Genomic DNA, 16139 nt, shown 5'->3' on the forward strand with positions numbered 1-16139 from the left:
TGGTTTAATCTGGGAATCGATATATTCAAGCCCTTTTTTAGACCATGATTTGTACCCAAGAAACCACTTAGTACTGATACTTCGTAAGCGTCTCCATTAGGTCTGTTTTATTATTTTTTCTACAATTGGAAATGGGGCTTTTACATCCCTTAAGATGGCGGTAAGTGCATTAGATGGAGCATTATGACTGGTCATTCTCGAGGATATGGCTTAATTATGTCTTATGGATTGATAAGAATAGATGTTTTTGATATTAAAAACAAACAACAACGAAGTCACTTGATCGGTTGTTTTTCGTGAAGGGATTAATTTGTCATATCTTACAGTATCGATTTTGTCAAGCCTCCCCACTAGCTCCGATATATATATTTTCTGTATTTTAATGTGGGGCTTTTGCACGTTCTAAGATGGCGGCCAATGTGGCTGCTGCTAAGATTGGTCCTTCCTCTAACCATTGGACGGAGATGTCCGCGTTGTGAATGGCGTGCACACGGATAAATTGGAATCTCAGGTGGCGCCCGGGCTGATACTTACATTGAATACTGGTGGCGTTTGGAGTACTCTCCCTTCTGCTTCTGTCTGTCTCTTGGGTGAGTACTTTGATATATCTTTGAGTTGGTGCTGATGTACATTGGAGTACTGTGCTGACATAGTGGGAACCGGTAGTATATACATTTATTTTGGCCTTTCCTGTGTATGTCTGTAGCTAAATACTGGGCTCAGTCTCTGACTAGTAACGGCATGCAATGTCAGTATCTACTTAAATTGTCTGTTTGTAGCCACTCAAGGGGTCCGCGCGCTACATCATAAAAAATTTTTTTTTTTTTTTTTTTTTCATGTTTATTGTCAACACGGGATTTGATGCATATAGACTTTTATTGAAGTTAAGGGGTGAAGCTTTGTATCAGTGGAATACATGTCGCAGATATACTCGTTTCAATAAATTCTCGTTTCACATAGATAGACAGTGATTTTAGCAGTTTTTTGACTTATTTGTTTGGTCTTTTCCTTTTAGATACGTTAAAGTACCCCTTTCATCTGATTCTTTGATCGGGTTTGAGAAAGTGTTTAAGGTAACATTTTAATATTAGTAATACACCTGTTGTGATACATAGAGTGCATTTGCCCTTTGAGAATATCGCTTCTTAACAGGCATGGGTTTAGTAAGAAAGGCTCATTCTTGACCCTTTTTCACTTCGTTTCCCCTCTTATCGCTATTTCTCATATTTAGGGGGTATCATGCCGTGATAGAAAGGGCTTTCTTTTAAGCAACGTTAATTAAGGACATTGTGGCCTCTGTTATGGACTAACTTTTGTCTAGTGTGGAGTAGGCCACTAGCTGATGTCCTTCCCTATCCTCTCCCCCTTTTTTAGATACATATTCTTTGTAAACAGATGATCAAAATCGTATGGACCCACATCGAAAAAATATATTATAAATGTGGTGGATCAACGAACATATACTATTTATGAGATTTACTTCCATGGTGAGTCAATGGTTTGAGATTTCTATTGAGATGTGATTGGATATCTTCTGTCATATGTCTTTAATGACACACTAGATATTATTGGGTCTCCTATCCAACCTCATCTTTCGGGAGCCAAATTCAGGTGTAGTAGGGAGTAGCCTTCCGTCTCCCTTCTCTTAAGAGGTGTTCCTCTGCTGTGAGCGTTTCTTTTTCTCTTCTTCTTCTTCTCGGTTAAGGGTGTGGCTTAGCACCTTGATTTTCTGTTTCTCCCACTGGGTGGATATCTTTCGGTTTTTCTTAATGTTTGGTCTGTTATTTTTCTTCTTATCTGATTTACACCATACTTCGGTTTTATTTCTATTCACAACTGAATTTTGTGTAGAAATGTAATCAGAAGTGGCAAAGATTGTGAATTGAATTACTTTTATTGTTATTGTTGTAGCCCTGAGGAAGTCGCCGGGCAACCCACCCGAGACGAAACACGTGTTGGCTACTGTTCTTACCTTGGTGCTGTTAATGTGAACGAAGAAGACTAAGGAAAATAAAGAAGAAATCCTTTTTTGATACATTGGACTTTGAATTATTCTTGTCACTCTAATTGAGAATTATTACTTACTGGCTTAACTGCCTTGTTCTTGCTCGGGAACGTCTATTTTGTTTTCTAGTGTCTTTCTCCTATCACTTGTGTAACGGAGAAATATTGGGGCATAGGTGGCTGTCCCTTTTGATGTTTCCCTAGAGCACTTCTCTAATTTAGAATTACACAATTGACAGGATTTTGGATATGCGCGAAGGTGTAACCCTGCCATGGTTCTAAGTTACATTGACATCAAAAAGGTATACAGTTCACTTGTCTACCTGCTGCGTTTTTATAGCTAGAATGACTATAGTCTTTAGGGTTACCTATTTCATCGCTAGGAGATCCCATGCCTCAAGTAGGTCTTTGAGCATGGACAGGATCGATTCCTGTTACCAACGAGGAACAGGTCTGTCCACATCATCAGTAGCTTGTTGAGCTTAGGATTATAGGTTCTGTAGTAGGGGATCTCTGTGTATAGTCATAATCTATGAATAGTCCCGCCCATGTGCGGGGACCCCGGAGCAATCAAAAATAACTCTTAAGCTGTCCTGCATTTGCAAACCTGCAAAGACACTTAAGAGACAGACAAAATAATACAGCCTAATTACAATATGGCTGCACTGGCCAGCACTTCCTCTGAAGTGAACACAAAAGCCAAAATAAAGTTTAAATGTCATTTTTATTCACATCTGACATGTTCCTTTATTATGTCACACTCCCTTCACCAAAATCCTTTTAAACAATAGAGAGGAAGGGGTGGACAGATAAGCCCTATAGGCTGTCATTATGTGTCTGCTAAAGGGATACCGTGCCTTTAAGAAACTCTCCAGAGACCCCCGGTATCCCAGGATGCACAGCCAAAGCAAGTTACTTTCAGTTCTTTTTTCCGGCTCCTGCTAGCAGGACCCTGGAGCATTAGCTCTTCATTTTTTGAGCTTTTATTCATTTTGAGTGATTTTTTTTCTGGATTTGAAGTTTCATTCGACGTCTTTGGCCTTTCTCTACATTCTGCTGTGGTTTATTGGCAGAATTTCTGCAGTTTGCTTGCCTCTATAGAATCGGACAAGTGCTTTGACTGCGGTAGGACATAAAGGCCAAAGCTGAAGCTCACAGAGTTTGTGTTCTGTGCTTGCCTGTGTCTTATGTCTTTGACACCTGTTTAGGCTTCTTCTTCAGCCCCTGGGTAAGGAGAGGGTAGGTCCTCTACCACGTCCCATGCTGTGGCCTCGGGGGCTTTCCCCAGTAGGAACGCGCCTGCAGTATGGCGCGTTTTCCGGTCAGCATCGAGGACGGCGACGTCGAGAGCAGGTATAACGCCAATGCTCTCCGTCGACCCAAGAAAAGGCCCACGTCAAGGAGGCTGCTTAGCCATGACGTCGAGAGCCGTGACGTCGAGAGCCGTGACGTCGAGAGCCGTGACGTCGAGAGCCGTGACGTCGAGAGCCGTGACGTCGAGAGCCGTGACGTCGAGAGCCGTGACGTCGAGAGCCATGACGTTGAGAGCCATGACGTTGAGAGCCATGACGTTGAGAGCCATGACGTTGAGAGCCATGACGTTGAGAGCCATGACGTCGAGAGCCATGACGTCGAGAGCCATGACGTCGAGAGCCATGACGTCGAGAGCCATGACGTCGAGAGCCATGACGTCGAGAGCCATGACGTCGAGAGCCATGACGTCGAGAGCCATGACGTCGAGAGCCATGACGTCGAGAGCCATGACGTCGATGCTGGACGTCGATGCTTGACGTCGATGCTTGACGTCGACGCTGATGCTTGGCGTCGACGCTGATGCTTGGCGTCGACGCTGATGCTTGGCGTCGACGCTGATGCTTGGCGTCGACGCTGGTGCTTGACGTCGACGCTGATGCTTGACGTCGACGCTGATGCTTGACGTCGACGCTGATGCTTGACGTCGACGCTGGATGTCGACGCTTGACGTTGATGCTTGATGTCGGTGCGATGCCTGCCATCGGTGCGATGCTTGACGTTGGTCCGAGGCTGGACGTCGGTGCATGGCTGGACGTCGATGCATGGCTGGACGTCGATGCATGGCTGGACGTCGATGCATGGCTGGACGTCGATGCATTGCTTGACGTCGAGACGATGCTTGACGTCAAGACGCTTGGCGTCGCGGCGCAGTGATGCTTGATGTCGATCGCCGTCGAGGCGCGGTGATGCTCGACGTCAAGGTGCAGAAGGAGGTTCGACACCGCTGTGGTGGTGCCGTCGCAGTGCTGATGACGTCGCAGTAATGGTGAGGTCATGGGTGACGTCGAGGGGTCATTACTGGCGCTCGAGGTCTAGGTCCCGTTCTGGACCTCGCTCTGTTGTGGGCCTATCATCATAGGCGGGGACTTCGTTTTCCCGTCAGCGTCGACTCTCGACGCTGAGCTGGCGCCGAGGGACCCTTCGGAGTCTGGGGCTACTTACACGTGGTCCGCTCGGAAGCGCGGGACTTTGGTCCCCTCGCTTAGCAGTGTCTGCGTACCGGCTCACCATCTTGGTCGCCTCCTGCTCCGCCCCCACGGGTGATACCACGGGGATGCCGCAGAATTCTCTCCGGCTCATCTCCCACTCACCGGGGGGCCTGTGGCGCCTCGGCCGGAGATCCCCCCCCCCCCTCCCCCCCCCTCCGTGGAATCTTGATGTCCCTAGCACGAGGTCTCGTGTGGGGGCGTCGGTCCCATGGAATCCGCTGTCTTCCATAAGGTCCCGTCGTCACTGTTATGGAAGTTCTCGGGTCAGGCATGCCAGGGGTGCCTCTTACGTGAATAGGGAGAGGTGCTCTCCTGTTCTTACGAACCTCTGGCTGGGCCGTTGTGGTGATCCCTGTGTGCGTTCCTTCACCGACGTGTGGATCTCCTGCCCAGAGACAGGGATAGTCTACAGGGCGTTATGGTTGCGGATATATATATATATATATATATATTCTTAGGCTCTGCAGCAGATATTTCGCTTCAGGCGCATCCCGGGTTTGCCGTGGGTTTGTTCTACGGCGACATTCTTGTCTTCGACGGAATCTCTGCAGCCTGCGGCGCAGCAGTGTGTTTCTACTCTCCTTCTCTGCCGCAACTCTTGTGCTCCCATGCGGATAGCGAGGTGGCCCGCATGAAGGCCAAGGCTGAGGCTTTGACGGTTGGGAGGGGCAGGGAGAGCGGCTTAAGGCCGTCCGTCCTCTCCAGCGGCGTTATGCCTCCCAGATTTTGTTTCTGCGGTCTCGGGCCGCCATTGAGTCATTTTGGGGCTCACTGCCGTGCGACTCTTCCGGTTTCCCTCCAGCGCTCCCTCCACCTCAATCGCGCTCTGTGCGCGAGTTGTAGAAGGAGGCCACCTCCATCTTCCAGTAAAGGAAGATAGACTCGGCTCCTCTGGGACGGACTGGAAAGGGATGGTACTCACTGTTCCTTCTAGCGTGCAAGGGAGACATGACCGAGTTTGGACCCATGTTCGGCGGGCGACAAGCTGACTCGTGGGATCAAAGAGTAGTACATTCCGGTGGAGGTCTCTGCATTAGGTTTCCCCTCAACCTCCTCAGGGTGACTGACTATGCAGCGGGGAAAATATCGCGAGTTCCTGTTTTTCACAGTGGGCAACGGCCATTATCATTGCTTTGTGCCTCCTTTCGGCCTGCAGCCGACACCTCGGAATGTTCCATACGCTAGGCCGTGGTGGCTGCGCATATGAGAGTCACAGTGGCTTTGTCTATCCGTTTCTGAATGGCTGCTTGATCAAGGCAGCTACTTTCAGGTAGCGTGCCTGCATTTCACTTGGACTCGCTCTCGCTCTCGCTCTCGCTCTCTCTCGCTCTCTCTCTCTTACTTCGTTTGGGCCTCCGCACCGACCTCACGAGGTCTGTCGTGACTCAACGGCTGTGTGCCCTTCGGAGGGGAGACGCTCTTCGATCCTTCGTAGGGCTCGAGTTCTTGTATTATTACCCTCCCCCCCCCCCCCCCCCCCCCCGACGGTGGGGCAGGTCTCGTCTCTGACGATTGGTTGGTCAGGGCACACTCCTTCTCAGAAGCGCAAGCGCACTCCCTCCAGACGTGCGTTCTCTTGAACAAGCTGGGGTGGCACGTCACCATGTCCAAGTCGGTCCCGGCGCCGTTCCAGTGCATATAGTACGTGGCGGCCACCATCTCTACGCTGTCAGTAAGCGTGTCTCCTTCGGAGGAAAGACGATGGTCACTCCTTCGGTAGGCTCAGGCCCTTGTGACCGCTCCATCGGAGGGGCTTGTGACGACGAGATTCGGCTGTCTCTGCATGCTCTTCAGTCGCTACAGTGGTGGTGTTCGGGGGACAATCTCCTCAGTCGGGCCCTCTTCACAGGGGGTATGGTCGCAGACGGAGATGACTTACCACATCAACGTTTTGGGAAACTCAGAGCAGTACCCTTGGCCCTGAAGGCGTTCCATCCCTCCTTCATGGCAGACTCCCTGCTCGTTCAGACGGACAATCCTACTTCCATGTATTGCATCTACAAGCAGGGGGGCTCCCGTTCACGCATGCTGTCTCGGGAGGCGCAGGCCTTCTGGTATTGGCTGGTGACCAGGAACCTACCGATCACGGCTACCCATTTGCTGGGAGTGCAGAATGCCCAAGCCGTTGCGCTCAGCAGGCTCGTTCAGGAGAATCACGAGTGGGTGCTAAACGGCGATGTGCTGATAGACGTCTTCGCAGAGTGGGGCGCTCCGGATGTCGATCTGTTCGCTCGGGCAGAAGACAGCAGAGGCTGCGACTTCGCGTCCAGGTACTTCCGACCAGGGATGCTGGGGAAAGCTCTCTGGATCAGCTGGTCTAACGGCTTTCTCTACGCCTTTCCACCCTTTCCCCTGATATCGGCGGTGCTGATCGAGCTGTCGCGATCCAGAGCCAGGATGATCCTGTTGGCTCTGGAGGGGTCGAGGCACTGGTGGTTCACCGACCTTCTTCACCGGTCTGTTATTCCGCACAGGCGCCTGCCATGTCGGCCGGACCTTCTCACGAGGTTCGGATGACAGATGGTTCCCCCAATCTCTCGTCCTGGAGTTTGGCAGCCTGGCTCCTGAGTTAGTGCAATATGGACACTTGAATCTGCCTTGGGACTGTATGGATATACTGAAAGAGGCAAAGATACAGTCTACGAGAAATTCTTATGCCTATAAGTGGAAGAGATTTTGCTTATGGTGCAGGGCAAAGGATGTTGACCCTACATCCTGTAGAGAAGATGTTATTCTGCCTTATCTGCTGCAGTTGGCTCACTCTGGGCTTAATTTTCAGTCTATCAGGGTTCGTCTCGCAGCTTTGACTGCGTATAGAAAGGGCCCTTCCCAAACCTCATTTTTCCAAATGCCTGTGGTTACAGATTTTTTGGAAGGTTTGCGTAAGGTGTTCCCCCCCTGTTAGACGACCTTCTCCACCATGGGAGTTGAATGTGGTGTTGTCCAGATTAATGAGGGAGCCTTTTGAGCCTTTTCATAAGGCCTCCGTGCAGGATTTGTACTGGAAGGCTGTTTTTCCTTGTGGCGATTACATCAGCCAGGAGAGTAAGTGAGATTCAGGCTCTGTGTTGTCAAGAGCCGTATACTGTATTCCATGCTTCTAAAGTGGTAATGCATACTCATCCTAAGTTTTTACCTAAAGTGATATCTGATTTCCATGTGAATCAAATGATAACTTTCCCTACGTTTTTTCAGCATCCCTTCTCTCCGGCGGAGAGGTCTCTGCGTTCACTTGCTGTGCGTAGGGTGTTGACCTTCTATCTCGATAAGACAAAAGGCATCCGCAGGTCGGATCCACTGTTTGTGAATTATGGTTCGGTAAGAACTGGTCTAGCTACCTCAACACGGTCCCTCTCCGGATGGATTGTGTCCTGTATTCAGCTTTGTTATCAGAAAGCTAATAAGACGTTAGGAGGTAAGCCTACAGCACATTCGACTAGAGGCAAAGCAGCGACTACAGCTTTGCTTAGGAATGTTTCAATTGCTGACATTTGTAAGGCTGCCACCTGGAAGTCGGTCCATACGTTTTCAAAGCATTACTGCCTGGATTCTGATGCTAGGGCAGATGCGCAGGTTGGACAGGCTTCGCTGAGGAATTTGTTTGCACAGTAATTTGTTGGTGTTTGGTTTTTTACTCCACTGCTGTTTGTTGGTTGGGATGGGCTTGCCATTCTATTCATAGATTATGACTATACACAGAGATCCCCTACTACAGAAGGAGTAGTTTCTTACCTGTAACTCCAGTTCTGTAGTAGGGGTATCTCTGTTATAGTCATAAGCGACCCTCCCTCCTCCCCGGTGGAGTAAACTGGCAGTACCAGGCCTGTTGTTATACACCTTCAAAAAGAACTGAAAGTAACTTGCTTTGGCTGTGCATCCTGGGATACCGGGGGTCTCTGGAGAGTTTCTTAAAGGCACGGTATCCCTTTAGCAGACACATAATGACAGCCTATAGGGCTTGTCTGTCCACCCCTTCCTCTCTATTGTTTAAAGGGATTTTGGTGAAGGGAGTGTGAGATAATAAAGGAACATGTCAGATGTGAATAAAAATGACATTTAAACTTTATTTTGGCTTTTGTGTTCACTTCAGAGGAAGTGCTGGCCAGTGCAGCCATATTGTAATTAGGCTGTATTATTTTGTCTGTCTCTTAAGTGTCTTTGCAGGTTTGCAAATGCAGGACAGCTTAAGAGATATTTTTGATTGCTCCGGGGTCCCCGCACATGGGCGGGACTATTCATAGATTATGACTATAACAGAGATACCCCTACTACAGAACTGGAGTTACAGGTAAGAAACTACTCCTTTTCACTGCTTTGTGTGATTGAAGGAGGTAGATAAGGGTCACCTGCTCTTTATCCAAAAGTATAAGTGGTGTGCCCTCATGGATTTATTTACAGGCGTGAGATTTCAGGCATCTTATTCTTGTAAGACCCTTGTAGTGTGCCGCATTAAATTACAGCACTACATAAAAAAATTGTACCCGATAAGGTCACCCAGGACATTGTGGGCAACTAGAAGCATATTGACAGGATTCGCCGAGTTATTAATGTACTGTAGAATTCACAATTTTGCATGTGTGAAAAATGTGCTTAGTCATTTGAAAACAATAAACCGGATTTAAACAAAAAAGCGTTCCTCAGTTTGCCTTTGAGTTGGAAATAAAGGGGTCGCCATATAGTTTCAAATTTGAGTAAAAACTGATCCCAAATGCTTATCCTCAAGTCATGAATTTACAGCAGCATGCACAGCTGTTTCTCAGCCTTTACTTGCTGCTAGAAAATAGGGCTGCTTGTTGCAAGTCAAGTGCTATGGACTAGTTTGTTCGTGCTGTGGGGCACCTTGGGCCTACACTTGATTATTTTTGCTTGATCAGATTTTTGCAAGGCGATCCCAGCTTCTTCATCTGCGATGCTTTAGTCTGACTGTGCAGGTCAAGGGAGAGAGCCCCCTGTGTGAGAAGTGTATTGTAAAATATTTATCTGCATTTATATTTGATTTAAATAAATCTGTCCTATGTTTTGTTTTTGTACAGCAAAAAATGGCCCCATTTATGATGTCGTGTGGAATTCAAATGCAACGGAATTTTGTGTGGTGTATGGCTTTATGCCGGCGAAAGCCACCGTGTACAACCTCAAGTGTGATCCAATCTTTGACTTTGGAACCGGACCCCGTAATGCTGCCTACTACAGCCCACAAGGACACATCCTAGTTTTGGCAGGGTTTGGAAATCTGCGAGGACAAATGGAAGTTTGGGATGTGAAAAACTACAAGCTCATCTCCAAACCTCAGGCATCCGATTCGACTTTTTTTGCCTGGTGCCCTGATGGTGAACACATCGTTACTGCTACATGTTCCCCAAGGTTGAGGGTTGGAAACGGGTACAAGATTTGGCACTATACTGGTACTGTTTTGCACAAATATGAAGTGCCTCCAAATGAAGAACTCTGGCAAGTTTCTTGGCAGCCCTTTTTGGATGGCGTTCTTAAAGCAAAGTCGATAGTTTACCAGGCGGTTCCAGGTGATGTGCCGGATTCTGAGCCCAAGCCTGCCCAGGCCTACCGACCGCCAGCCCTGAGGAACAAACCTGTCACCAGCTATAATCTGGTATGTATATTTTACCTCCAGTATCTCAAAAGGGGTTTCGGGAAATATTTCTAACACATTGTGATAGTACATAATCCATAGCTGCCAAGGTTTCAGATTGCTATGTGTGACATTTTCATAATTTCAGAGTAATTATGAGTGACATTTCAACGACTATGAGTGACATTTTCTTGGGGGCAAAATCAAGCAATGAAGATGAGGGAAACCTATAAATATCAGAAATTACACCCATTTGAGCAACAAGTAATTCTAGAAAGATCTGAACATATCTGCAAAGCACCAGAAACGGAAGGAAGGGCACTAACCGGAGACACTGTGTGACTGCAGTTCTCAGCAACAGAGGACAGGCAGGCACTGCTGAGGATTTAATTGATATGATCATTCATGACCTGCGCTAGCCCAAAAGGGACATTTTTTTAACATAGCAAGTGCAACTAGGAGATTATGCCCTCACTCAGTCACAGGCATAATCGGTTGCTAATGCAATAAGGTAAAAAAGAATGCTGGGAAGCACCAGCGCAAAACTTGGCAGTGTTTCACTCTAAACACGTGGTAGTGCAAACAAATACAAATTGCACGGCCAGTCTTTTCTTAGTTTTAAAGAGAAGCTTTTGCAGTCATGTCACTATTTTATTGGATCACTAATGAAGAAACCACGCCACCCGTAACGGTATTACTCAGGATCAATGATGCAGAAACCACATCGCCCTTGCGAGACAATAGGGTTATCCCACACTTTGAAGCTTACCAGGAAACTCCAGGTATTTGTAGCTCTGTTGGCCACATGTATAGCGCTACCAACATGGCGGCCCCGTGCCCCTTTCCTGTTCACATGTGTGTAATACACTCCCATTCTAACATGGCCCCAGACCACCTTGCGTATCGCCGGCCAATAGAATGCAGAGCCATCTGATTTTCAGCAGTTCATAATCAGATAGAAGGAGTGCGGACTCAAAGTAAGTAGCATGTCTATGATTGCATGAAGCTGGCTGTAATTCTTTATTCTGTGTTGACATTTAGCACTCAGAAAACAAACGCCTGACACGTCGTGCAGTACTACTCATGCAACGTTATCACCACCTGATAAAATGAAAGCGCATAAAGGTAAATGATCAAGTTCAATTTTGTGAATACATTTTATCACTCACATTTCCTAATTGAGATGCAAGTCTTAGTCCAGGCTGTCCAGTGAGTCCCGGGCTGGACCGTCCAGTGACAGACTGTTCTGGCGGCCGCTGCAACCCATGTCATTGACTCCTTCTTTTCCGTCTCCCTCGGCGAACTGAATTCGGCAGGATACAGCACGCTGCGGCCCGGGCCAGTGCCAGCTGTAGAAGGCAGCGGAATTCTGCGAGAGCCATGATTGGTGTGCGGGCAGCATGCAAATTCAGTAACCAGCCACCTGCCTCCAAAACCAGCACGCAGGATGTGACGTTCTCCGCGGTGCCGGTATGTAGCACACAACCTGACTGGGCCCGGTGACGTCAGGCTGACAAGTGAGTGACAAGTGAGAGCCACGCTGCGGAGAACATTAATAATGAAATATTGTAGCCTCAGCAGGGATTGTGAGCCTGCCAGCGCTGAGCAGCCTTGGCTCAGCTGTGAACCCCAAGCCTGGAAGAGCAGCTCACACACCACAGGCTGCGTGCTGTCAGCTGTCCCACTTAATAAACCACTTAAGTTTTAGGCAGGCTGCGCTTCAGTAACAGACACTATGCATATGCGTGACAATGCATTTCAGTGCGGTAATGCGGAGTACCACACTGAAATGCATTAGTCTAACGCCTGATGCGTGGTACTTGGCAGGACTGATAATCAAATGCAATTCTTTCGCCAAATAAAGCTGTGAAGCATTTTTCTTGATAAATTGTTGACGTATTTAATGCGAGGCAGTTTTGTAACCTCGTTTAAATCGATGTCCTCTAAACACTCACATCCCAACTCAAGGGTGCAAAATTCATTGATCGAATGCTCAGTGCTGACTCTTGTACTGTTTGGCCTCCCTGTTCTAGCCAGAGCACCGTGTGGTCTTTTAGCGCTACAGTAAAAACACTGGTCCTCTTGTTGATGATATATTCTTGTTAGCATGTGCTTTGTGGTGTGCTATACATGCCCCATATCCGCCTACAATAATCACCAGTTTTATTGTGGTTCCTTCATATCTCGTGTAACAGGCCACATATGGCTCCTTGGATTTTTGCATTAGTGTTGTGGGTTTGTAATGTTGGATTTGTTGGTCACTGGAGGTGGTTAACCTCTTCCTTTCACTACAGCACAGCTGCCATGAAGGAGCTGCTCAGCATGGACCAGTGCGAACTAGGCCCAGGATTGGAAACCCGCCCGCTAAGTAAGACCCGTTCTCGAACCACCATACTCAACTGGCAGGAGAACATAATAACTTTTGTAGCAGAGCCCCGTTTTATGACCAATCAGATTGTTACTTAGGGCCAGATGCATCAAAGGGTTTTGCTCATTCTGTGTCTATGGGAAAATGTGTTCATGCATATGGCCCATACCACTTAAAGTTTGATTTTGGTCTAGTCATCGTTGCAGTGCAGCATAAGAGGGCATGGCTAGAAATCTTGATACTAATGCAGAGATGTTGAGGCACATCCGAAGCACCATCTCCTAGAAGGTTCTATGTATTTAGATAAAAATTATTTTGTTCCTGGCCTTAAAAGGGATGGTTCGAGAGTTCTCAGGGGAAATTATGCTAAAAAGCCTCTTTAACGGATGCGTTTCTTCGCTACCCTTTACTGAAGATGCCATTTTGTTTAGTGGCATATTAAAGGTGCCGAGGACTCTAATGCAAGGACAGAAAATGGGCCTCCAGCCCCTCCTTTGCTAATAAAAAATATCTGTAACTGAGGTTCTGTGGACCTCTGGCTCCTGGTGCCAATATACCTGCTGCACTGTTGATAACTACGTCCCTGTCTGTGTCTGTTTTGGATGTGTTCTTTTTAAGAAGCAAAATATGCACGAAAGTGCTTGAGCCGACATTTTGTGTACTGTTGAAAGATAAACGGGCTGGATCTCCCCATCAGCTCACAAACAACAAAGCCTCGTTAACAAGCAAATGGTATTTTAAAGCCTGTGAAGTACTCGGGTGCGGCTGTGTGCATAGCTGGCAAGGTTTCAGATTGCTGTGTGTGACATTTTCATAGCTTCAGTGTAATTATGAGTGACATTTCAAAGATTATGAGTGACGCGTTCTTGCGAGCAAAATTAAGCAATGAAGACGAGGGAAAAATACAAATACTTGAAATTACTCCCCACTGAGCAACGAAAAACTCTAAGAATATCTTAAAACTACTGTAAAGCACCAGAAATGGAAGGACACTAACTGGACACAAATTGTGTGACTGCAGTGCTCATCAACAGAGGGCAAAGCGATACCAAAGGGGATGATGGACGGAGCGTTTGAGCAAATCAAACACTCACCCCTAGTCAACTGATGTGGGTTTAATCCATCATCATTCTTTAGCTCACTCCACCACCCCAGTTCAGACATGGCCATATGCAAATCAGTCTGACCCTGTGCCTCATGGGAACAGTCCAGCCCGAACTGCCAAGCCATGTCTTCCCTGGACCGGAAACAAGCTTCCTAGGACCGGTTTCTGGCATTTCAGCCGTCTTCAGCCAGGCTTGCTTGAATCCAGTGGCAAAGTGAGCAAGGGACTCACGTCTGAGCATACCCTGCCAACTTATGGCGAACAAAGCGGTAAAAAAGGGGGTGGTGATGAACGGAGCATCAGACCCAATCAAACACTCATACCCAGTCAACAGATCTGGGTTTAATCCATCACCGTTCTTTAGCCCACTCTGCCACCCCAGTTCAGACATGGCCATATGCAAATCAGTCTGACCCTGTGCCTCATGGGAACAGTGCAGCCCGAACTGCCAAGCCATGCCTTCCCTGGACCTGAAACAAGCTTCCTAGGACCGGTTTCTGGCATTTCAGCTGTCTTCAGCCAGGCTTGCTTGAATCCAGTGGCAAAGTGAGCAAGGGACTCACGTCTGAGCATACCCTGCCAACTTATGGGGAACAAAGCGGTACCAAAGGGGGTGATGGACAGAGGGCAGGCAGGCATCCCAGCTGCTCAGAAGATCTCAGCCACACTATGCGTATTGTGCAATATTGCTATTGAGTACACTAGGTTGACTGGTGATGGCAGTTGGTCGAAGCAATCGCCACTGGAAGAAGCAACAAGATGTTTATTGCCACCTGAGAGAGCCCTGTGATTACTTTGCTGTCAATATCTTTTTTTCTTTCAAGTTTCCTTTTTTCATCATTTATTCTTGTAGCCAGCCTTTCTAATAACCCATAGATTGCAGTGCAAAGTGAGGACGCTTTTGACAATAGCTTTCACCAATATTCCTTCTCCTTTACAGACCCAAAATCTGCTAACATTCTTGTTGGCTGCAGAAGTAGTTACCAATTTAAACCAGTCCCACTCATTAGGTCCAAGATATAACTCAATTCCGATAATAATGTCATTAGAGGTAAATATTTGGCCAAAGGGCGAATAATATACCTCTAAACAAATGCACAGTGCTGCTCTTCGTGACGATTACTTTTTACCGTCCTTTCCATTATTGCGGTTCCCAGATGGCAGCTGTTCCCAGAGCTGCAGCAGGGCTCCGTTTTGCCCATAACGGCGCGGTACAGAGACGAAGTTTAACTTTTAACCATAAAGGAAATCTGTAAGCGAGAGCAGTACAAGGGGCCTCTCGGCTCCTAGGGTGTGAACAACAGTATAGAAAGGCGGGCAGCAGCGTCAGAAATGGACAATTATTATGTCGGGGGGCGAGCGAGGAGGGGGCGGGAGCCCGAGAGCCATGTTAAAGTGATGCTCTCACCTGACTTCCCTGCGGTGCCCGCCACAATGAAAACAAAATCTAGATCCTGCACCGTGCCTGCCTTACTGTTCAGGGGCTGCGAGGCACTACAGCTCCAACTTGTGCGAGCAGACACGAGTAGGCCCAGGTGCCTGCCAGCTCGGAAACCAGCTACCACTTAGTTGGGCCAGGCGAGCCCTTCCACCCCTGCCCAAACAAACAAGACGCCACTTCGGACTAAATGATGGTTCCGACGCGCTTGTTGAAGACGCAGGATCCACGTGGTTGCGGGGGCCGGAGGCTGAGCTCAGGAATTGTTTTTTTTTTTTTTTTTACTGCTCTAGTGGCTGGCTGAGCTCAGTGGTCGAAGTGGGCGGGATCGGCAGGGCACAGCGTGCCCCTACTTCTTCAATTCCAGGGATTACGTTCCCCTACTTTATTTTGAAAATGCGTCCCAGAACGCTAGAAATCACCATCACCTATAAATAAAGCTCGGAGTTCCTGGCGTTCGAGGACGGGCGGCAGAGAAGTAACAGGACTCTGTCTTTTCCTTCTTGCCCAGAGAAGAAAAATACAGTGTCCACTTCTGCTCTGCCGCTTCAGCTGCCCCCCCCCCCTCTTTCCTTCTTCCCTCTCTTTCTGTCCATCAGTTCTTCTCTTACTGAAAACCGAGACTTCAAGACGGGGTTTTCACTCTCTTTCCTCTCCTTTCTTTTATTTGCTCCCCTGTGAAATAAATCCAAAAAGAAAAACATTTTTGCTGGAAATGTCGTATTTTAATTCAAAGTGCAGCATCTGGAATAAAAGGTTAAAAATATGAAAAATAACTAAATAAAGTAAGACAGAGTGGTAGCTAACTGGCCAGATTGATTTTATTTACACCCAAACACATTAGCACCACTCTTACAGAGTTTGCCTGTGAAGCGCTATTTTTGTTTAAAGCGCTATTTTTGTTTTCTTGTCTTTGTTTTCCCTGGGGTTGCAACTAGAGCACCAATCCTGGAAGTACTGTAAAGGGTGGATTGGAAAACAAAATGTGTACTGCGGTTCTGCTTCCAGGGATGTGGTCTTTTTGCCATACTGCTTACGTTTTGTAAGGATATAAGCAATGGACATTGAAATGGGTCCATTCAGGGCCCTGTAGTCATGTCCTTAACTTTTCAGGCATA

General features: G+C 47.6%; 1 protein-coding gene across 1 annotated transcript in view; it reads left to right on the forward strand.

Moving 5' to 3' along the window:
* Positions 1–16139, forward strand: part of EIF2A (eukaryotic translation initiation factor 2A) — a 292108-nt gene that overhangs the window by 187797 nt on the left and 88172 nt on the right. The window contains exon 10 of the mRNA XM_085635113.1: positions 9560–10131. Coding sequence (XP_085491239.1) covers positions 9560–10131 — 572 coding nt within the window. The remainder of the gene's footprint in view (positions 1–9559; positions 10132–16139) is intronic.

The sequence above is a fragment of the Triturus cristatus genome, chromosome 11, assembly GCF_964204655.1.
Source record: "Triturus cristatus chromosome 11, aTriCri1.1, whole genome shotgun sequence".
In the NCBI taxonomy this organism is placed as follows: domain Eukaryota; kingdom Metazoa; phylum Chordata; class Amphibia; order Caudata; family Salamandridae; genus Triturus; species Triturus cristatus.